At 41.0% G+C, this 23,248-nt stretch overlaps 2 protein-coding genes across 2 annotated transcripts in view; one reads left to right on the forward strand and one right to left on the reverse strand.

Moving 5' to 3' along the window:
• Positions 1-357: 357 nt before the first annotated feature.
• PTCD2 (pentatricopeptide repeat domain 2) lies at positions 358-22,137 on the reverse strand. Its single transcript, XM_035309840.1, has 10 exons — positions 21,972-22,137; positions 20,177-20,269; positions 17,246-17,375; positions 16,375-16,492; positions 13,177-13,255; positions 11,945-12,036; positions 8,950-9,063; positions 4,310-4,384; positions 3,388-3,501; positions 358-1,992 (listed from the first exon to the last, which is right to left on the reverse strand). Exons 1-10 carry the CDS (start codon positions 22,135-22,137, stop codon positions 1,768-1,770), a joined length of 1,206 nt encoding a protein of 401 aa, XP_035165731.1. The 3' UTR covers positions 358-1,767.
• Positions 22,051-23,248, forward strand: part of MRPS27 (mitochondrial ribosomal protein S27) — a 45,445-nt gene continuing 44,247 nt past the window's right edge. Inside the window, exon 1 of the mRNA XM_035309723.1 lies at positions 22,051-22,199. Within this exon, the coding sequence (XP_035165614.1) occupies positions 22,136-22,199 (64 nt within the window). The 5' untranslated portion in view covers positions 22,051-22,135. The remainder of the gene's footprint in view (positions 22,200-23,248) is intronic.

Consider the following 23,248-nt stretch of genomic DNA (forward strand, 5'->3'; position numbering starts at 1 on the left):
ACTTTGTTTGAAATCAGCTGCATAAATACTAAAAGTTGCTTTTTGCCTTGCTCTCCCCCCATGAAAGGATATTATCAGTCTTCCACAAAACTTCCATAGCAACTTTCAATAATCTAATTTTTAACCACGTCTTAGTTTTTATCCATACTCCCTTGAACTTACCCTTTAATCCTTTTGGGCTACCTGTTTTCTTTTTCTGCTGAAGTGTTGCTGGTTATTTAAACATCAAGTCTTTTCAGACTGCTCACTGCAGAGCCTCATAACTTGAATGGCACAGCAGAATGCCAGCCCAGAGTCAGATACCTGCACACTTTACTGGTCCCCTTTAGCTTTGGAAGGGGCAGTAGTGCAGGAGGCAAATGGTCTGTTTTGCTACCAATGTTCCTTATTTGCATGTCTTTCAAGTGATGTTACCTGTTACATGCCTGGGATGGATCCAGCATTCCCCTTCTCCCTCAAGAGAAAGAAATGTATAGTTTCTTTAAAAAACAAAACAAAACAACAACAACAACAAAAAAAACCAACTTAACAGTTAGCCTGAAAAAAATCAATCTCAAGAAAACCAGCAATCAAGAGAGCAAAGAACAGAAGCTATAATGACAACAAATTATAACAGAAGTTATTAGTTCAACTGCAGGTAGGATTGCAGTGGCAAGGTTTTGGTAGGGGGCCATAGGGGTGGCTTCAGGATACAGTCTCAGGTGGGTATCTAACCAATGCAGACTAAAACCAACAAAAACAAAACCAACAACAAATATGCACAACTCAGTCCTAGGGGAAACCAGCCTCTTGCAATTAAATCATATTTGAAAGTGCCAAATAAGGTAATTAAATGGTATTGACCTTATATGTTTGCAATGTAACAGGTTAAATAGGCCAAACTATCTTCTATTGCATATGAAAATGTAGTTTTATATTATTTTTTCCTGATGGTAGCAACCACCTGAATATATTTAAGAGTAACTCCATCCTTTCATCTTTCTGAAATTAATCTTTGCCAGACTACATGCAACCTTTACAAATCTTGTATCAAACCTATTTATGAAGAAAAGATTGGGAGCTACTTCCATATTGTACTGGAAGCATTGAAATGATTTCCAGCTGATCCCAAGCAGGACTGTTAAAAACCTGCAAACTCCCGAAAAACTGAAACTATGAGTCACACGATATTACAGAATGATTATTCCAAAGCAGTAACTTTCACTCAGGAACCGCCTTCAAGTGATAAAACAACCAGCCAGTTACCATACTATCTGCCATGAACCATTAGAAAAAGGGCCCCAAAGACGCTTACTTTCCTTCATGATTCTCTTGAGATGCATAGAATTTGAAAAAATGGTCTATGTAATTTAATACTCCTTCATCTATGCTCTGGGCCGCATCTATTCTTTTTGGCAGAACACTGTATCTGATGAACACTGCATTTTTTTTTAATCGTGAACAGCAGAAGTCAGATCAAATACAAATACTATTTTGTTTACCTTTATCAGGACATTTAGTATAAAGAAAAGCTTGATCTAAGTCCTTGAGGAAAGGCTTCAAACCATTCTGATCACTCAGTTTCAGAACAAAACACAAATACCTACTGTCATGGCTTATTGGTTGTTTGAATTTTGATGCTGAAAATCTACACAAGCTATATTTAAAATCCAGTTTCACACAATCAGTTTAAACAATTGCCCATGGCGGAGGAGGGGAGAAGCCATTTTATTCAAACGTGCTTCTAGATGACGCTAACAATATTTCAGTTTACCACCATATATTGAACTATTCCAAGATCAGATTTGACTGAAGTGGTTTAGCAGCCTGATAACCCAAATGTTTTTGATTTAAAAGTTTTGCAGGGGTCTTCTTTGAACTAGGAATCTGGAAGAGCATGTCTTCCAACGTGTTTGTGGTTATCCGTCCTGAAGTTTGTAGTTTGCTATATATATCTCTTAATTTGGCAGAAAGGTCAGGGCTTTCTTCCATCCTTTCGGAGGCTGCAGCCAGCTGAGGAGGGTAGAAATGACAAACTGTTACAAGTTCAGCAAGTGAATTTTTCAACCAATCACTATACTGAAGACAAACTATCACTCAAAATGAAAGAAAAAAAAGTATGTAACATAAGATACACCACTAGTGCAATGACTTGCAGGAGAAGGATTTTAAGCAGCACTCATTGTACATCACCGGGCAACAGTGGAAATGCACTGGACACCTATTAGAGAAAGCTTATTAGATTAAAAACTTCCTCAAAGTAGTACTGTCCTATTTTCAGTCCTAGTACCAATTAATGCAATTATTTAAACTGAGGCAACATAATTGCTTCCTGGAGTATGTTTGCCAAATCAGCACAATTATAACTATTATTACATACCACACTAAATGTGCAGTACGAATCAATAGAATTCATACTAAAGAACACTGGAAAGTTTATAAGCTATACCATATGCAGGGTATGAGATCAAGAATGAGTGAGTCTGTGAAAATTTGTTATTGATCAATATCCTACTGTGGAAGGAATGGGGCAGTACAAATATTTGGTCTTCTTAGGAACTGTCACAAATTTGCCTAACAAAAATAAAAACACAACATTGAAACATGCAACTTTTATTGTAATGAATTTACAAAACAAACTCTGGTTTAAAACTTCATTTTAAACACAGCAACTAACATCCATGGACTATGTTTTGAAAGGCATGCTCCTCTTCCACCTAGTATTTATTTTATGTTTCAGTTATTTTGTTAACAGCCAGCACTGGAAGTGTAAGTATTTAATTGCTAACATGGTCTTAAAATATCTTGTTCTATACATACATTTAAAATGAATATAACTTCTAGGAAAAAAAATAGCAGTGCTGCCAAGCCGATAGGGATACATGTGTGTATGCCTTCTCAGTGATCAATACTGTAAAAGTTATTATTTCCCATATCACACTTCTCTGTATACCTTTTTTTTTTTTTTTTGGTAAAAATCACCAAGCTAACAATACCTCTGTCATCAGAACTTTATAATCATTTTTACATCAAATGAAACTAGCATATAAGGCAAGGGAATGAATTATTAAATGCCACTAGGGAACTCTTCATCTTCCTTCAGATGAAATTTGAGTTTGTAAAAGCTAGATCCACAGTAAAACAGGGAAGACAGCTAAGTGCTTTGTCCAACAACATAATAAGCCAGCCAGATACTTTGGCACCTGAATGCATTAGAACTCAAGCAGCTTTAGTAGGATGAACTCAGGCCCCTGACGTTCTATAACTGAACCACACCACCAAGATTTAGCAAAGCTTCACTGACCTCCTCTTGGGCTTGCCTCATCACCCCCAGGCCTGCACCCCTGACCAGCACACATCAGTGACGTCAGATTTTCTGGCTGATTCAGTTCCTTATTGTATACTTACCACTTGCTCAGAAAACTCGATTTTTTTCACAAAGGGAGGAGTATCCATTTCCACTGCTGCTTCTAATGTTTTTAATACTTCTTCTAGTGAACCAGATCTGAGCTGGACAAGAACCTTAAAAATAAAATAAATCCACACCACTCACACAATACTTATCATCAGAAAGAAAGCTTTGAAAAACTATTTGAGGAAGACATTATGAAGCAAAGCAGGACAAAAATAAATTTCTAGATACTGTGCTGATAAAATCAATCGAACAGAAGCCAGATGGAATTACCAATTTCCACAAAACTTTTTTTTTTATCTTTTTTCTTCTTTTTTTTTTTTTTCAGCTGTTGGGAAAGGAAAGGTGGAAAGGTAAACCAAGAGGCAGAGCTCCTCTGATGGATCTGCATTATGTGTTCTGGAATAAAGTGTTTATTTACATAGCTTAGAGAGGTTGTTTACAGGGCACAAGCAATAGACTCTCAAGTTATAGACCATGCAACTAAAGAAAAGCATTGCTGTTCATATGGCTGGAGGAGGCCTGAAGTGGGCAGAGCAGAGCTAAGGAAGGCATTTACTTGGAGCTGTTTTTTTTTTTTGTTTTTTTTTTTTAAATCTCTTGTAGCACGAAAACAAAGTCCAAGTGTCATAACTAGAAATCGTTCCCAGCTCTATACACACAGATGCAGGACTGCCCTACTTACCATTCTAATCAATGGTAAGAAGTGATTTTTTAAAAAATGAGGGGAAGATGTTAACAATTAAGAACAAATCACCTAACAAAAATTGTCTGTTGGCTCAAAAACTAAGTCAGCAACATTACCGATATAAGCTTATGCTACAAATAAGCTACCCTTCTGCTCCTCTGCCCATGAGAGTTGTTGTCCAGTATAGCATATTTCTCTGTAAAACTTTAATACAAAGCAAGCATACTTACTTTAAGATTATTGTATATTTTGTTGTCTGTTTTCCTTATCTGAGAACAATAAAATTGGGCTTGTGCTATATCATTCTAGGAAGGAATTAGAAATATTAAAAAAAAATACAGTTAAACAAGTGAGATGCACTTGCATGTGAATCAAAGTTCAAAAAAAAAAAAAAAAAAGCTCTTACAACTTGTCAATGAATCTAAAACACAGCATCTAAAACACATTCACCAAGACCTACAGGCCCCATAGAGCATCCAGCCTGTGCAATAACCCCTGCTGGAGTTTGCAGGACACCTAGCTCTACAGAACATAAGACTATTTTCAGATCTTAGGTCTCAGATAAGCAGGAAAGTGAAGCATATAACCAACACTGAGCACAAGTACACCTATAAGAGGAAAAAACTACATTCATGTTTGAAGTCTGGCACAAAGCATAATACTTAAATGAAGTGCAGCATATGGTAATGTCAGTATTTATCCTGTCCAGAGATTTTAACCTTTTGGACATACACATTTAGAGTGATACCAATTGATGTGTATAGACAGTAAGTGTTACACTGATATTTACTAAACCAACAGGAGTTACTTGGGATAAAGATACATCTTATTCAAAGCAAGATGTATTGCTAAAAGACCATACACCTTTAGGAATAGTTACATGTAATATGGAGCACTATTCTGTTTGCTGAACTAGAATTTTAATTGATTTTTATAAAAAAACAACAGTACTGTGGGCATTTCATGTCATTTCAGAGACAGTTTTTGTTTTTTAACCCTAGTGTTAATGAGAAGCCCAGCCATATCACCATGCACATAAATTAATTTCATTGATGCTATTGTTCAGCCTGTGCTGTTCACAGGCAGCAAGCAAAAAGACAGAATGCATAACAATACCTTAATGATGATATTTCATGCATCCAAATTGGTGAACACCACCAAATTTCTAGTTCTTAAAACCTCTCCAGATCCTCTGGAGAGGCTGAAACAATCTGAACTCTTCAGATACGAAACAGAATGTTCAGAATTTCTTCCAGCTGTATGCAAATTAATGGCATAGAAAATCTGATCTCCAAATTGGAGAGAGATGGATTTGAAGGGTGGACCATTCAGTGGATAAGGAACTGGTCTGAAATCTGCTGTCTGAGAGTTGTGGTCAATGTCTCTATGTCCAGGTGGAGACCAGTGATGAGTGGCGTACCTCAGGGGTCTGTCTTGGGAGCAGTACTGTTTAGTACCTTTATCAACGATGCAGATAATGGGATCGAGTGCACCCTCGGCAAGTTTGCAGATGACACATAGCTGAGTGGTACAGTTGATACAACAGAAGGAAGGGATGCCATCCAAAGGGAGCTGGACGAGCTACAAAACTGGACCCATGTGAACCCAATGAGGTTCAACAAGGCCAAGTGCAAGGTGCTGCACCTGGGCTGGGGCAATCCCAGACATGAGGACAGACTGGGAGAAGAACTCATTGGGAGCAGACCTACGGAGAAGGACTTTGGGGTTCTGGTGGATGAAAAGCTCGACATGAGCCAGCAGAGTGTGCTTGCAGCCCAGAAGGCCAACTGCATCCTGGGCTTCATCAACAGATGAGTGACCAGCAGGTAGAGGGAGGGAATTGTCCCCCTCTCCTCTGCCCTTGTGAGGACCCACCTGGAGTGCTGCACCCAGGTATGCGGTCCCCAGCACAAGAAGGATGGTGATCTGTTAGAGCAAGTCCAGCGAGGGCCACAAAGTTGATCAGAGGTTGGAGCACCTTTGAAGAAAAGCTGAGAGAGCTGTGGATATTCAGCCTGGAGAACAGAGAGTTCCAGAGATACATCATTGCAGCTTTTCAGTAATTAACGGGGTCTTATAAAAAGATGGAGAGCAACATTTTGCTCAGGCAGAAAATGATAGGACTAGGGAGAAAATTTTTAAACCAAAAAAGAGGAGATTTAGATTAGATGTGAGGAGGATTTTTTTCACTCAGAGGGTGGTGAGACACTGGAAAAGGTTGCCCAGACAACCAGTGGATGCCCCATCCCTGGGGGTGTTCAAGACCAGGCTGGACAAGGCCCTGGTCAACCTGGTCTAGTGGGAGGGGTCCCTGCCATGGCAGAGGGGTTGAAACTAGATAGTCTTTAAGGTCCCTTCCAACCCAAGTCATTCTATGACTGCATTCTATGAAACAGTAGACTTTAGGATTTCCCAAATGTTACTCTCCTGCTGAACTCCTTCAGCACCTCTTCATGGCAGTGTTTATATTAAAACTTCACCCTTAAAGAACATGCTGTGGAGAAATACAGAGTCACAGAATCATTAAGGTTGGAAAAGGCCGCCAAGATCATCTGGTTGAACCAGCACCCTACCACCCCTGTCACCCACTAGACCATATCCCTAAGCACCAGGTCCAACCTTTCCTTAAACACCCCTAGGGATGGTGACTCCACTACCTCCCTGGGCAACCCGTTCCAATGCCTGACGGCTCTTTCTGAGAAGAAATGTCTCCTCATTTTAAACCGAAACCTCCCCTGGTGCAACTTGAGGCCATTCCGTCTTGTCCTATCACTAGTTATCTATGAGAAGAGGCTGACCCCCAGCTCCCCACACCTTCCTTTCAGGTAGATGTAGAGAGCAGTAAGGTCTCCCCTGAGCATCCTCTTCTACGGACTAAACAACCCCAGTTCCCTCAGACGTTCCTCATAGGGCTTGTGTTCCAGGTCCTTCACCAGCTTTGTAGCCTTCTCTGGACACAATCCAGGGCCTCGATGTCCTTCTGGTACTGAGGGGCCCAAAGCTGAACATGGTGCTCTGTACTCACCAGAGCAGAGTACAGGGGGATGATCACCTCCCTAGTCCTGCTGGCTACACAATTTCTGATCCAAGCCAGGATGCCGCTGGCCTTCTTGGCCACCTGGGCACAATGCTCGTTCATGTTCAGGCAAGCATCGATTAGCATTCCCAGATTGTTTTTCTCTGCACAGCTTTCCAGCCACTCTGCCCCAAGCCTGTAGCCCTGCATGGGGTTTTTGTGGCCAAAGCACAGGACCCGGCACTTAGCCATGTTGAACCTCATCCCATTGGCCTCTGCCCATCAATCCAACCTGTCCAGGTCCCTCTGCAGGGCCTTTCTAACCTCTGTCACATTGACACTTCTCCCCAGCTTGGGTGTCGTCTGCAAACATACTGAGGGTGCACTCAATTCCTTCATCCAAGTCATCAATAAAGATATTAAAGAGAATGGGCCCCAACACCGACCCCTGGGGAACACCACTGGTGACCAGTCGCCAGCTAAATTTCACTCTGTTCACCACTGCTCTTTGGGCCTGGACATCCAGCCAGTTTTTGAGCCAGTAAAGAGTGTACCTGTCCAAGCCATGGGCTGCCAGCTTCTCCAGAAGAATACTGTGGGAGACCATGTCAAAGGCTTTGCTGAAGTCTAGGCAGACTACATGAACAGCCTTCCCCTCATCCACCAGGCAGATCACCCGGTCATAGAAGGAGATGAGGTTTGTAAGGCAAGAATTGCCTTTCATGAACCCGTGCTGACTGGGCCTGATACCCTGGTTGTCCTGCATATACTGCATGATTGCATTCAAGATGACGTGTTCCATCACCTTTTCTGGCACCGAGGTCAGGCTGACAGGCCTGTAGTTCCCCGGGTCCTCCTTACAACCCTTCTGATAGATGGGCATCACATTAGAAAATCTCCAGTCATCTGGGACCTCTCTGGATGACCATGACTGCTGATAGATGGCCAATACATATCATAGTCGTTGAGTTTGCCTCCATAGATGAACATTTTAACACGAACATTTAACATTTAAACTTTTAAAGATACATATATTTTATTAATGTTCTTCCTTTACATCTGAACTTTCATCTTGTGGACTGGACACGCCTAACTTCTGTTTCCAAATACTGGAGTTCTTATGCCAAGGAACCACCTACCCTTAAATCCCTTGTTTTCTGGCAGTATGCCAGTCAGATCGTAGCCAAATGAAACCCTAATGTCAGTGAGACTGGGAACATAACTGTTCTACGGTCAAACAAATGCATGAGAGTGCAAATCATGCTGACGTCATCACAGAGGTACACCTCCCTAGCATGCTTAGTATTCAATTTTTATTGATGTAACGTGCCTTAGGTAGGAAACTGGCCAGAAAATGCCAGGTCATGAATTGGGCACCCTGACCTAGTGGACGGTGTCCATGCCCATGGCAGAATGGCTGGAATTAGATGATCTTTAAGGTCCCTCCCAACCCAAACTATTCTATTTGAAAAGCTGATTGTACAAATATTTTACATCATTATTTTATTCTATTTAAAGGAAACCATCACTAAGCACGACCAGGCCCATGATTATACCTAAGTCCAGTGGCCCAACTCTCATCTGTTTGGTAGGAAAATTCTATGTGGCATTGTCAGTGGCACAAAATGCCTGTGCATTAGAATGAAGACAAAGGTTTAGATTTCAGAATTTCTACACCTAATTTGTGTGGGAGTCACCTACAATCCTACTATTTCAGGGGCCTAAAAGTTATAGTACTTAAAGTAAGTGTATAGGTCATTTATGCTTCCTCTATGTTGGCTTTCTTGTGCTGACTATCATATAGCAAAAAACCTGTTGAGATTCAGGGACAAATCAAAACAAAAGGCATTGTACCTGTTTCAGAGCAGACGCCACGGCAAAGTAGAATGCACGCAGTGGTAATGAGTCACCTTTTAGCTGTGCTTCTTCAAGCAGTTTTGCAGAGATTTTGCCAGACTCCAGGCTGTCCTGTGTAGAAATTTCAAGTCTAAGTTGCACTTGTTAATCTTGAGATCTGAAAGGACTGTAAGCAGTTGCAGTCACATTCAGAAGGCATTCAGAAGTTAATGCCAGCAAGGCAATCTATATCTGAATCCAACCAAGCAGATTCTGTGCAGCACTTCTTGTGAAACACAACACCAAAAGATGACATTCAGAGCTACAGAGTTCAGAAGACCATAACTACCGTTACTTTAACAACTATACTTTGCCGTGATTGTTTTGACTTCTGCAAACAGATGACACCTGACAGTCTACTTAAAGTAACATTTTCCTTTTCACTTTCTTATCATTCCCAAATCAGGAAGAAGGCTGATTTTTTGGTCTTTATTCTAAAAGCTACGTTTGATAGTTAACAAAAATCAACTTTTTCTAAGCATTGAACTATTCAGCACCATTTCAGTAAAGAAATCTGCACACATGCAAATTTGAACCTCCCTCTTAAAGATTGAGCCTCCCTCTTAAATATTAAATAGGTCAAGATGTTTCCAAAGTGGATACTCTAATGGGATACCTCAGATATTTGCCTGTTTTACAACATAAAAAACTTCACTGCTGGCAAGCAATAAATAGCAGTGTTCCATTTTCACATTGTTAACAATTAAGTTCTCCAAAGGTCAAGAATTACCTGCATACTTAACTTTACAGGCATAAATAATTGGCATCTTATTGTAATGAATGACATATGGTAATAACATTAATGCCACTATTTTAATAAGAGTCTAGAGTAAAAGGCAATGAGTTCATCTGTGTGTTACTTTAAAAGCCATCAACTATCAAAAACAATGCTCTACATGCTGGAAATGGTAAATAAAGCTGACTAAACCCCAAACAAAGTAAAACCTGCCAAACGTGAGAGCTGGCAGCAGAAAGGTTTTGTAACAACTGGTACCACTGATTTGGATAACAGCCTTCATGTTCCTTCCTAGTATTTGCTGTTGATTTCTATTACGACTGTACAAAGTGCCATGAATGCAAAATAGCAGCTGTGATTTAAGGGATAGAATCATCCTTTGGGTGATGTGGTTTAACCCAGCAGGCAGCTAAGTACTACACAGCCATACATCTTGAAGATGTTTCCCTTCAAGATCTTCCATGAATTTTCTTATGTTGCACTACTAGCAAAAACATTTTGAGCTCCTTCTAACTTGGAGTCTTAGTATTTACCACTAACAGATGAATCAACTGATTAAGCATTAGAAAGAGCACAGTCTAATTCTCTTTAGTGTATAAAGGGTTACTACAGCTTATTCCCCTATTGATAGTATTTTATCTTAATGAAAACAAAACACAAATTTATTTTGTCTGTTAAAACAATGGGGTGTCAATTTACTATCATTTCCACAGCATTTTTATGAATTTGTTATAAAAATAATGATGTGCCAGATTCTCTGCTGAAAACACAGGTAGAGCCAGTAGTAGAAAACATGTCTCAGGACCCTCTTCTCTTCTGTATTCTATGGATCTAAGCCCTCTGTCAACAGGCCATGGAAAAAAAACATGTTAGAATTTTAGAGAGGATGTAAAGCTACTGCAGAGAGTAATGGAGACCTCAGAAAAATACAGTTAGGTTCTTTGAAAGCCTTTACCTGAAGGGGCAGAGTGTAGACCAAAGAGTACCCTTGTATCCATAAATGTGCTAAGTGGCTGCTAACAGCAAAAGCAACTTATGAACTTGGTTGTAGCATAGTGTCAGTGTCTTTGTACATTTACAACTTTCTAAAGAAAGCACCCTCTGGGTAGACCTGGTAACATCCCTAAACAAACTGCAACTATCAATCTCCAACTGGTTTTAACTGCAGACAGTTTACACAGATCTTTGTCTACTGCCCCAGTCTATAGACACCACAGCTACATGGCTATTTCTATTTCTCCTGATCTAAAAGCAGCACCAATTCATTAGAACTGAGAATTTCAGAAGCACCACAGAAATTACTGCACAGTTAAAATTTTAGGCTAACTCATTTTTATCACATATGTAGTCTGTTTCATTGTACTGTTAACTGAGAAATCTGAGGAAGCTTAGTCAAGTGGTATAACTTCTCAGCCAGTGTCTTTCTTTCTAAAAACATGGGGAAACTGAAAAAGAGTTTCCTACTGAGTTTGGGAAGGGCTTATGTTAATATTTCAAATAGCTGAATTCATTCTAATCTGGAGAGGAAGATTAAAAAAAGAAAGTTTGAGAATCTCACCTTGCTACAAAAGGGAAACAGTTGTAGAACCTACGCAGCCTAGCTTCTTACTGCATTCATGCCCTTTTTCTCCAAACTACAAATACAGCTAAGCTCAAGGGGAAGTAAGATGCCTCTCACTGAAGGCATTCATTTACATTTCTTTTCTGGACCCAGTTGCACATTTTTGTCAGGGACGTGGGAACAGACTGTCTTTGACAACTCTAACTCTTGCCAAATTTGGGTGCAATTGTAGAAATGGAGGAGAGGGCGAGAAATGGATGGGAGATGTCTGACAAACAGAACATGTCATATATATCCTATCCCCCAGAGAAGCCGGACTATAAATCCAATATTGTGGCTCAAGCACAGAGTACATCCCTGGCACAGACCCCAGAGAGAGAATACTAACAGTTAATCAAAGTTTGTATCCAATTTGTTTCTTAATATTTATGTTCTTGTAATTTTGGGGGATTCAGTGTGTGACAACAGTTTTTATGGGAAGCCATATACATACAAAACATTGTGAACAATGAAGCAATTTATGACTTAAATATGTCTAAAAGATTTGTATTAATTATGAAATCATAACTGGAAACACATGTAAATTTCAAAATCCCCAAAGAGGAAGACAGAAGAGGCATTTCAAATGCTTCATCATGTAAATTGAAAATACTTACCAGTTTGTAGCATATTGCAAATGCCAGTAGATAGGTTTCTTTGTTGAAAGGTATACCTTGTTTTTTCATTTCTCCCAGAACTTCCAAAGCACCTGCCAAAAACACAGTAGTGTTATTTCCTTCAGACATGTCAGGCTGTATGTTTAATTACAGGAAGAAATAAAATAAAATCAGTGTGATATCAACTCAGTAAATCTACTTCAAAAGAAGAATGCCAACTGAAATCTATTAACTTTTTCAAATTAAAATATTTCAAAAACTTTAATTTGGGGTCAGTTGGATGTAATAATGCTTCCCAAGTAGCAGGTTTTCCATCTACATTAGCACCTGGTTTTACTGTTCCATTATCTTGACACAAACCTAAAACCAAGTTCTGGATACTTGGCAAAGCAACTCTCATTCTTCCTAACTGCCCAGAATGAAGACAACAGTCTTTTAAACACACACCCAAACCTTCTACCATTTTCAGCAAACTATCTAAAAGCTCTTTACTAAAGCATGTTTCATTACAACACAACACTGCATCCAGGCTCTAATCTAGTTAAACAGTGGCTCAGTCTCAGCCTTTAAGACAAGCATTGGACAGATTTGCTAAACAACAACTGACCAAGTGCTACCCTTTCAACATATTCCAAATGAAGTAATTTGTTTGAAAAGCTTACTCCATACTCTTATCAGTCAAGTCAGATGATTCCCTGTCATACCCTCACATAGGGCCAAATTCTGATTTTAAGCATTTTCCTTAAATATTTCAGTAACCACTCTGTATGTGTACACTAGTCAGAGAAAATAAGCCTGTTTTCTTACCAAAGTAAAAAGGATACTCTTCCCAAAGGATACTCTGACACAAAAACACAGAATTGCCAGCAAAATTTGATGGAGAACTTCCTGTTCCAAAAGCCACACAAAACTAACTTAGAATAGGGAAACCGAAAAGCTATGGGAAAGTACCAACCAAAGAGAAGTTAAGCCTTCTGAGAAAAAAGCTTAAGGAAAAAAATCCCGCAGCATAATTACAATTCTGCAGAACTGCAGACGGTAAAAATACTGTTGCAAGTATGGAACAGGTAAAGCCTTCTATTTTTATTACACACTACCTTGCAGCTACTTTGCATCTATGCTGATTTGTATTTGGCCCACTAAAACCTTGTCAGTATTTTATAACAATCATACGCACATAGAGGGAAGAATGATCCTCAAAACATGTTTGCATTAGCTAACTCAGTACTTACTTTCATATTGGCCCTTTTTAAACAACATAGTCATCAAAATATGGAATGATGTACTCTCTGAGAAAAAACCACGCAAATTCTGTAGAAAAACAAACATACAAACAGAGCAAGCTTTAAGAAAGTTAGGACAAGCATTATTATTGTGTGCAGCATTTATCAAGTCCTTCTACTGGAATGAGCTCAATCTTTGTAATTTTAACATGTAACTTTCTGTGTTCCCTAACTGTCCCTCTGCCAAGTAACCTCTAAAATACCAGTGACTCAGTATAGTCAAAAGCACACTTAAACAAATGTTTTCCAGAGATTCACACTTTTTTTTTCCCCAATGACAGACTGTGACCTTCAAGTTAATGCAAGCAGAAGTCTCTAATAGCAACTCTAAAAACCTAGCAGATATGCAGTTTGCAGCTGAATAGCAGTACCTTTAGGATAAGGTACCACCACTATGAAACTGAAAGAATATTCTGCTAATCACAGTATCAAATGATAATCAGATCAACACAAGGGCTTACGTCATAACAAACACAGTAGCAGAACAGATAACAAGTATATTTTACATGCCACTGTGCTTGTTGCATGATGGGAGAACATGAATAGCCAAATAAAATGTCAGATGCATTAGGAAAATTTCTGCAGCAGAGTCTGAAGAAGTGGTACTGTGGTATATTGCTATCCATCAGTTACTAAGTTCTACGAGTGATACTGGACTTTTCTTGATGACACAGACCTCAGTCAATCAAACAAATAAACCAAAACCCCTAGACATGCTTACACACCCCTCATTTAAGAATAGCAGACAAGTGATACCTCTCCCATTTTTGGCTATGTACATCTCATGCCTTGATGAATTAAAATCATAGAGCTGACTTTCGACTGGCCCGCAGAGAGTTTTGAAAACAGCATTGTTGCACAGAATCATTTACATGTCTTCGATGCTGGATATGATTAATGTTTGTCATAACAGTACACAGAATTTTACAAATATTCAACAGGTCATTAAGTTTTTTCAGAAATAAAAATGAGCCAGCAGTGTGCCCAGGTGGCCAAGAAGGCCAGCGGCATCCTGGCTTGGATCAGAAATTGTGTAGCCAGCAGGACCAGGGAGATGATCGTCCCCCTGTGCTCAGCTCTGGTGGGGCTGCACCTCAAGTACTGTGCTCAGCTTTGGGCCCCTCAGTACCAGAAGGACATCGAGGCCCTGGATTGTGTCCAGAGAAGGCTACAAAGCTGGTGAAGGGACTGGAAACACAAGTCCTGTGAGGAGCGCCTGAGGGAACTGGGGTTGTTTAGTCTGGAGAAGAGGATGCTCAGGGGAGACCTTACTGCTCTCTACAACTGCCTGAAAGGAAGGTGTGGGGAGCTGGGGGTCAGCCTCTTCTTGCAGGTAACTAGTTGTGCCAGGGGAGGTTCAGGTTGGAAATTAAGAACCATTTCTTCTCCAAAAGGGCAGTCAGGCATTACAACTGGTTGCTCAGGGAAGTGGTGGAAATACCATCCCTGGAAGCGTTTAAGGACAAGTTGGACGTGGTGCTTAGTGACACGGTTTAGAGGATGACAGAGGTAGTATGGTGATGGTTGAACCAGATGATATTGGAGGCCTTTCCCAACCTTAATGATTCTATGGAAAGGTCCCTGAGCTGATGCAAATCATACCACCTCAACAAGGTTCAGGGGGAATTTGAAGTAAAGAGTAACATGATAAATCTGTTGGTGCAAACAACCCAAGGGATTTCAGAGGACTGCTACATAAATACTCAGAAGTGTTCATTTCCAAGTATGATCTAGGTAGTATGGATGCAGGAAACAGAGGATGCAAGAAAACAGTGCTTTTCTGAGCAATTATTTTTAATCAAAACTTTTTTTGATTAGCAGTATTGAAATGTGTAGTGGGTTTATGTGACAAGGTTTTGGTAGCAGGGGGCCATAGGGGTGGCTTCTGTGAGAAGGATCTAGAAGCTGCCCCATGTTTGGTAAGGGCCCCACTGCTGACCAGAACTGAGCCAATAAGTGATGTTGTTTGCGCCTCTGTGAGAGCAGATTTAAGACAGGGAAAAAAAAAACGCTGCGCCACACAGCAGCTGGGAGAGTGAGAGGAGTGAGGAACAGCCTTGCAGGCGCCAAGGTCAGTGAAGAAGGAGGGGGAGAGGTGCTCCAGGCGCCGGAGCAGAAGTCCCCTGCGGCCTGTGGTGAGGCCCATGGTGAAGCAGGCTGTCCCCCTGCAGCCCATGGAGTACCACGGTGGAGCAGGGTTCCACGCTGCAGCCCGTGGAGGAGACCACGGTGGAGCAGGTGGCCCTGCACTGACGGAGACTGCGGCCTGTGGAAGACCCCTGCCGGAGCAGATTCCGGGCCGGACCTGCAGCCCGTGGAGAGGAGCCCACGCAGGAGCAGGTGACCTGGCAGGAGCTGCTGCCCGTGGGGGACCCAGGTTGGAGCAGTTTGCTCCCGAGGGATGGACCCCGTGGTACAGACCCATATCTGGAACAGTTCTTGAAGAGCTGCTGCCTGTGGGAAGCCCACGCTGGATCAGTTCAGCAAGGACTGCATCCCGTGGGTGGGACCCCACAGTACAGGGGACGAGGGTGACCAAGAAGGAGCGGCAGAGAAGAATTTCTATAGACTGACCATAGCCCCCATTCCCCCGTTCCCCTGCGCCGCTAGGGGGGAGGAGGTGGAAGAGGGTGGATGGGGGGGGAAGGTGCTTTTGGTTTCTTTCCTTTGTTTCTCACTTCTCTAGCTCGTTCGTAATAGGCAATAAATCTTACTATCTCCCTATGCTGAGACTGTTTTGCCCATCACAATAATTACAGTGCGATCTCCTCGTCCTTATCTCAACCCTTGAGCCCCTTTCATCGTATTTTCTCCCTGTTCCTCTTTGAGGAGGGGGAGTGAGAGAGCGGTTGTGGTGGAGCTCGGTCACCCACCCGAGCGAAACCATCACAAAATGATGCAATTATACAGAAGTACAATAATTAAAAAAATCAGTTACTAGCATTTGGTTTTCTTATAATTGTTCTTTCATTTTCAGGTTACTTTTAAAATAAAAAACATATAATCTACATCCTTAGAATAATGTTGCAGACATCCTTGAACTGCAAGGGATACAGTTCAAGCCTCTGAGCTCATGCACAACATAATAATTACTCATACTGAAGTAATAGGTAATAGGATATTTTTGAAATATGTAGAGGAAATTACCTGATCTTTGATAAGTTCTACTGCAGGTGCTTCAAGGTCTAGCTCATAACATAGCCTCATAAAGAGGGGCCCAAATTTAAAATCACGTAAAGTTGTGATTCCATTCTGTTCATGGTACCTATTGGAAAGACTCAAAAGAGTTAATCACACTAGGCTTCGAATTTGCCAGGGTAAAACAGCTTCAAACAGGCAGCATGATCTACAGCTGCAATGACAGAGGCATGCTTTTCTATCTGCAGCAGTCAATAGCATTTAGATACAAAAGGAGGTACATTTTAAGGAAAAATATTGTTATGATTGAACTAATAAAGTGAACTAGTAATAAGTTCTCTCTTCTATTTTCAGTCAAGACACCCACATCAAATTAGTTAAAAAATGCAGCTCTTCTACCAACCTCTCGGCTACTTTACCTTCTATTCACAGAGCAGTAGCACACAAAGTTGCAGCAGTCTACTTTAGCAGTGGTACCTGCTACAATACCTCAACGTTTTCTTTACTACACTAAAAAAAAGAAAAAATGCATTTTTTTCATAGTTCCTGCACTATAACTGCTGGGATGACTCTCACAATGTCCTGACCTGCTACTGCTAGGTCCAGACCAGCTTATAAACAGGTGTTTCTGTGTGGTTCACCATTTGTTCTGCATACAATAGAACATCAGTTCACTCCTATACCTTCCCTCTCCTTTGATCTGAGAGTCTCTGAATAGTTGGAAGATCCAAAGTAAATGAAAATATAGCCTTAGTTTAAGGAACTGTGCAAATTGCCACTGAATTAGGGCAAGTCCTCATCTGCAGATATAACCTGCAATGACCTAATAAAAGTGAAAAATAAAGAGAGAAAACAGTGTTACCTGGATTGTTAAACGTACCTGTAAATAACTTTTCTGGCTAGTTCCACATCAGCTGAAGTCTGACATAAGTGCAGTAAAATTTTTAATTCATTTTTGAGAATCTTTCCATTTTTCTTTAATTTTTCTTGAATACTGTTAAAATATGGATCTGAAAAAAAAGCACATACCAGCAGTCCATATACAATTCCATTATCTGTGTTTCACACTCTGTATCTGAAATATGGAGATTCAGTGCAGCAAAATTTTTTTTTTTAAAAAAAAAACAAACAATAAATAGGTATTAAATTTTCCCACAGAGAACCATGCCTAGGTGTACCCAGAAGTCACAGCAGACTTGGAAAACTCAGATATTTACTGTGAAATTAATTCCAATGTGTATGGTATAGAATATGTCAGGTAATAAAAAAATTAAAGGGGAAGGAAGTTTTTAAAGTGACATTTGCTGTCTGGATCTCTTTTTTAAAAACAAAAAACAATCCCATCCAACATTCAAACTACCACAGTAACTTCTACTCAACACTGTTAGTACAAAAAAGATTACAAACTTTCATAACTGATGCAAACAAAAAGTCTCATACATTATATATGTATTTCTTTACGTAGCCATAAACTTAGTGTTTCTTCCCTTCTCCCTGAAAAAAGACACTTCTCTGTCCACAATGTATCTCCTATAGCCGAGCAAGCACAAGGACCAGCTGGTAATTTTAAGGCTCTGATTCAGGCATACACTAGATTAAAATCATGTGTATCACCTGGAAACCCCCTTGCTTTATTGGAGCCGCACACCTACTTGGACAGGCAAACGAACTTTTATGTAGCAGCTCCTTGGTTGCTACTGTTTCCAAACTAGTAACCTCCAATGCAAAGAAGGGTAGTAGCATGGCTTGGGTTGGAAGGGACCTTAAAGATCACCTAGTTCCAACCCCCCTGCCAAGAGCAGGGACACCTCCCACCAGACCAGGTTGCCCAAAGCCCCATCCAGCCTGGCCATGAACACTTCCAGGGAAGGGGCATCCACAGCTTCTCTGGGCAACCTGTTCCAGTGTCTCACCACCCCGAGTGAAGAATTTCTTGTTAATCTCTAATCTAAATCTACCGTCTCTTGGTTTAAAACCATTATTCTTTGTACTGTCATTATCTGACTGAGCAAAAAGTTGCTCTCCATCTTTCTAATAAGCCCTCTTTCAGTACTGAAAAGCTGCAATAAGGTCACCCCTGAGCCTTCTCTACTTTAGGCTGAACATCCCCAGCTCTCTCAGACTTTCTACATAGAAGAAAGATGCTTGCCCATCTTTCTCTTTGCCCAAGAGAGCACAGAGAACAACATATTCAGCTTTTGGATGCATATCTGTTGCTACATGCAAGTAGGAGTCCTTACTCAAGACTGAGGTGCAGTGCTGAATCCTGTGAAGTCAAAAGAACAAGTGTATAGAAGTAAATATACGCATGTTTGAGATGGGCTAAAAGATGCACCAAAACTTAAAAACCTGGCATCCAAACTGTATTTGTAAAGAACACACAATAGTTACTGTAGCAACTGTAGTTAATTGCTTAGCTGTTGTAGTTAGCAGTGTAACTATTATAATATTACAACTCTATCCATAGCTGTTAACTATAATAGTATAACTCTATAACTATAGTAAAGAATAGTTTTTATGTATTTTGTGTAACAGGATAGATATTACTGTGTTTTCCATTTCTAAACTGAAGTTTACTGTGATCCTTAATTACTTTTCAACTTTCAAATGCAAGGCTAAACACTGAATATAAAAACCATGTACACATGCACACAAATATGTTAGCACACTGTTTTCATCAGTTCTCAGAGACTAACACTTGCACAATACAAAGGTGAACTGTGAATATGTGGCTTCTACAAACCTGTTTTAGCAAGATCTATTGAATTTATCACAATGGGTCAATCAGTCTTAAGTATAAATCATGCCCAATATAGGTATGTCATCATTACAGCAAATTGTAATAACATTACAACTTGTCAGTGCCTGATTTAAATTCTGGTATTACCTCATATAGGAAAACTGTCATTCTGACTTTACCTTCCTCTCTGTTGCAGAAGACTTATGTATACAAAACTAAATTTGATGTGTGTCCCTTCCTTGCACCTATACATATATAATGTACATATATATGTACAGATAATACATACACACACACCCCCTTTGGAACAACTGTCACAGTAAAAGGTCTTGTATCACCAGAACACTTGCATGTGATTAAAAAAGTGCAAGAAGTCAACTTCTACCTAACCATACTTAAATTTTAAGAGCAGATTTATGGTTTTATTTATTCCCTTTAAAGAATGAAATTTGTATATACTTTAAACGAGCATGACAAAATCCCCATGAGGGAAAATCTTGCTCCTCAATCAGTTTGGGAAACCTTTACTTGTTTTTCGTATTCAGAATTTACAGATGTCATCTAGAATTAGATATACAACTGAGAAATTATATGAAGTAAAATGGAAAAAGCTAAGAATTAATTCAATAAATTCACAGAGCAGATTAAAGCAATTACTGGCACAGCTCTTCTCTGGACAGAGAAGTAGCTGTAAGGCTTTGTATTAAGCTTCTCTGCTGAAGATGTATTTGAAGCATGATTCATATATTGAAGCGAAGCAATACTTTCTATTAGGCTGTCTGATGAAGTTGGAAATGTAAGAATACAAACATTTCAGGTCTTACGTAAGCACCTTCTATACTTGAAAGCTTCTCCACATTTTCCAAGACAGAATAACTAATGTCATTTCATTCTACAAAGCCTGAGATCTTCAGAAAATTTTAGCAACAAAGAATTTGGAAGAAAAAAACACAAGCTCTTGCTTTGAATGTGGTCAATTTTATGTCATATTATAATGGCTTTGACTGTCTTCTTGTTTTCTAGTACTCATGTTAAAATTGAGAATGGAGATTATCAAAGAAATATAGGTACCTTTATTGCCATGAACTTCATTTCTAATTACCACTTTTGTCTGCTGAAATTCTTGTAACTTTAGATCATCTTCTGTTAGCAGATACCGCTTCCCTACCATAAGAGAAAAAGAGAAAGGTTGAATTTTACATTATAACTGGATTAATAGTATGGAACTTCACATTTTAAAACTAGAGCTGTTAACTACTGTGCGATGCCAGGCTAATGGGAGTAGTACAACACTAAAAAAAAAAAAGACTGGAAGAATTGCTCACATGACCAACAAAAAATACACACAAAACCACAACAGTTATGTCATAGCTTTCCAGTGTGAATATATGCAAAAGCAAAAACTTATGTATTTATTGGAGGTACAAAAGAAAAATTGGAGATGCCATTCCACTCTCGTCTAGCCAAGACAGAAGTAGATTCTGCAGAAGAGTAAGATCTGCCATGCTTTCCTAAGGATTTTCCTTGCCAGTTCTTTGTTCTTGAGAACTCACTAGAGGCACAATGCCCCTCCTCCTATGTGCTGCCCTTGTTACTATAGAATGCCCTGCCCCAGAGGCTCCAAATGCTCTGAGAAGGCAGTAGAGGGAAATGCAAAGATTATCATTTGGATTGTAGTAACACTCAGGAAACGTAGTGAAGTTCTGGGGCTGTGCAGGCACCAAAGAAGAAATATAGTCACTGAGACCAGAATCTCAAGACTAACGCTGGGCGCTGATCCCAACAGCTCTGTTTTGTAAGCTCTGCTAGCAAAAGTGTCATGCAAATGTTGTTTGCCAAGTTCTTGCTGCCACAAACCCAGCTCTCCAGCTGTAGGTTTCTACCTGCAACCAATGACTTGGCAACAGAGTCACTGTAATAGTTTACATTGTCACAATCAACTCTTACTGTAACAGCTTACATTGTCACGATCTACTCTTACAAGTTTTCAGCCTGTGAAAGAATGATTCTCATCAGGAAGGGACAAGACAAGCACTGACCGCAGCTTACATACAAGTTTTACATTTGCCTAGCAAAATATTAACAAGCCACAGAAATAAAAATGCTTGTATTCTGCGTAAATGAAGAATTTTATATATATATATATTTATATATTTTTTATTATTTATTTATATTATATATATTTTTATATATTTTTATATAGAATTATATATATATATATATATATATTTATATTTATTTATATAAAGCGCCTATCACCGTTATTGATAAACACTCTTTGGAACCACTCTGACGGCAGGGGTAAGACCAGGAGTTGGCCCGTTAGTACCTCAGCACTGCTGTTTCCAACCAATTTAAAAACAAACAAACAAACAAAAAAAAACAACGTTACTGACACACTTCATGAAACCTGAAGGAAACAGAATCCATAAAGTGGCCCATTTTCCATTAAACTGAAAAGGAGCAACCCCAGCGGGTAGCGCAGCACCAATTACCCCGGGTGACACCAACACTTGCTCCCCACAGGCCTTCTCCGCTGCCTCGACGCTGAAATCCGCCCCCCCAAGCTGGGACTCCCTCTGGGGCTGGCGCTGGGAGCAGGCAGGTGCCCCTCGCCCCCCGCACGTCAGCGGCGAGCTCTGGGCAGCAGAGTTTTACCCTTCCAGAATTTATTTCACTGAATTCTACCCCTTCTTAAGTTCATACTTCGTGGCGTTCCCGCAGGAACTACAACTCCCGGCAGGCATATGGCTGGCGGCATGCGCCCGGCATGCTGGGAGCCGTAGTGCTCCGGCCGCACTCCCAGCCCGGTGCCGCCGCCGCCCGCCATCCCGCTGCCCGCTCCCCACCGCGCAGCCCCCGCTACCTCCGGACGCGCAGCCCCAGCACCCCGGGGCGGGCAGACGAGCCGCCGAGCGCCGCACCGCCTCCCGCATCACTCGCTGGGAGCCGCCGGCGAGCACCGCCGCCATTTTGTGCCCGGGCCTGCCGGGGGCGGAGCGCTCGCAGGCCTGCCCCGCCCTCGGCGACATGGCCGCCCCCGTGCTCGTGCGAGGCGCGCTGCGGAGCGGGAAGGCCCTGGGCGCTGCGGCAGGTCGGTGCTCGGCCGCGGCGGCGGGGGAGGGCGGTGTGGGGACGGGCTGCGGCGGGGACGGGACGGGGTTGGCCGCGGCCGCTTGCTGTGGTGGTCTGCGAGGGCCGGGGCGCCGCGCGGCGGCTCGCGGGTGGTTGTGGTGCGGGGATGGGGAGGTGGAGGGGGGTTTGGGGGCGGCGTGAAGGGTGGGCAAGGTTGTGTCGGGGCAGCTGGCCGAGGTGGTAGGTGAACAGCACCTGCTGCTCTGGGTCACGGGAATTAGCATGAGGATGCGTTGAGGTTGGTAGGCAGTCAAAGCTTTGCAGAAAATGAGTAAGGTGTCAAAATCACAGTCAAAATAGTTGATTTTGATAAGCTGTCCTTCCACAAACAAACAACAGAAGCAAAACAAACTGAACACCCCACCCCCCCAAGAAACAAATAATAAAAAAAAAATCCCCCACCACATTTGAGAACTGAACTCAATCCACAATGTTTCCTTGAAACACGGTATTGATGTGTAATTTTATAGTGCCTTTCCAACTTCCCTTAGCAGAAGTCCTCTGTACTCCTTCCTGGTAAGTAAAAGCCTGTCTCAGAAATGGTGAGAAATGTTACAGAAATGTCAGTTTTTCTTCTGGTGTAGTAGCTGCTCAGAAGTGAACCACCATGGAGAGCACAAATGTGACTTCCAGCGTGGCTAACCTGAGGGAAGCGCTGTCAGATGGCTGCTTGTCTACAAAAAATAGTGCGTTAGATGCTTGGACTTCCAAGTGGCATCCTTAGCTGTGAATGAACATACAGAAAATTATCAAAAAAAGAAAAAAGGGCAAAAGAAGCAGATATTTTATATGCATCATTTATCAACATAATGAAAAGCGTCTTTAAAAGTAATGGGTCTTTTTCTCCTTAACTGTTTAATTAAGCTGTGTACATAGTCATGTAGCCTGTCTGTGGAACTGTATGCTGGGTCATTTTGACAAATATTTACACAGATGTTCAGAGCAGGGTATCTGTGTATACATTTATATCTGAAGAATGGTAAAGGATGAAAATTATTACACACCCAA

The sequence above is a fragment of the Oxyura jamaicensis genome, chromosome Z (assembly GCF_011077185.1).
Source record: "Oxyura jamaicensis isolate SHBP4307 breed ruddy duck chromosome Z, BPBGC_Ojam_1.0, whole genome shotgun sequence".
Taxonomy (NCBI): domain Eukaryota; kingdom Metazoa; phylum Chordata; class Aves; order Anseriformes; family Anatidae; genus Oxyura; species Oxyura jamaicensis.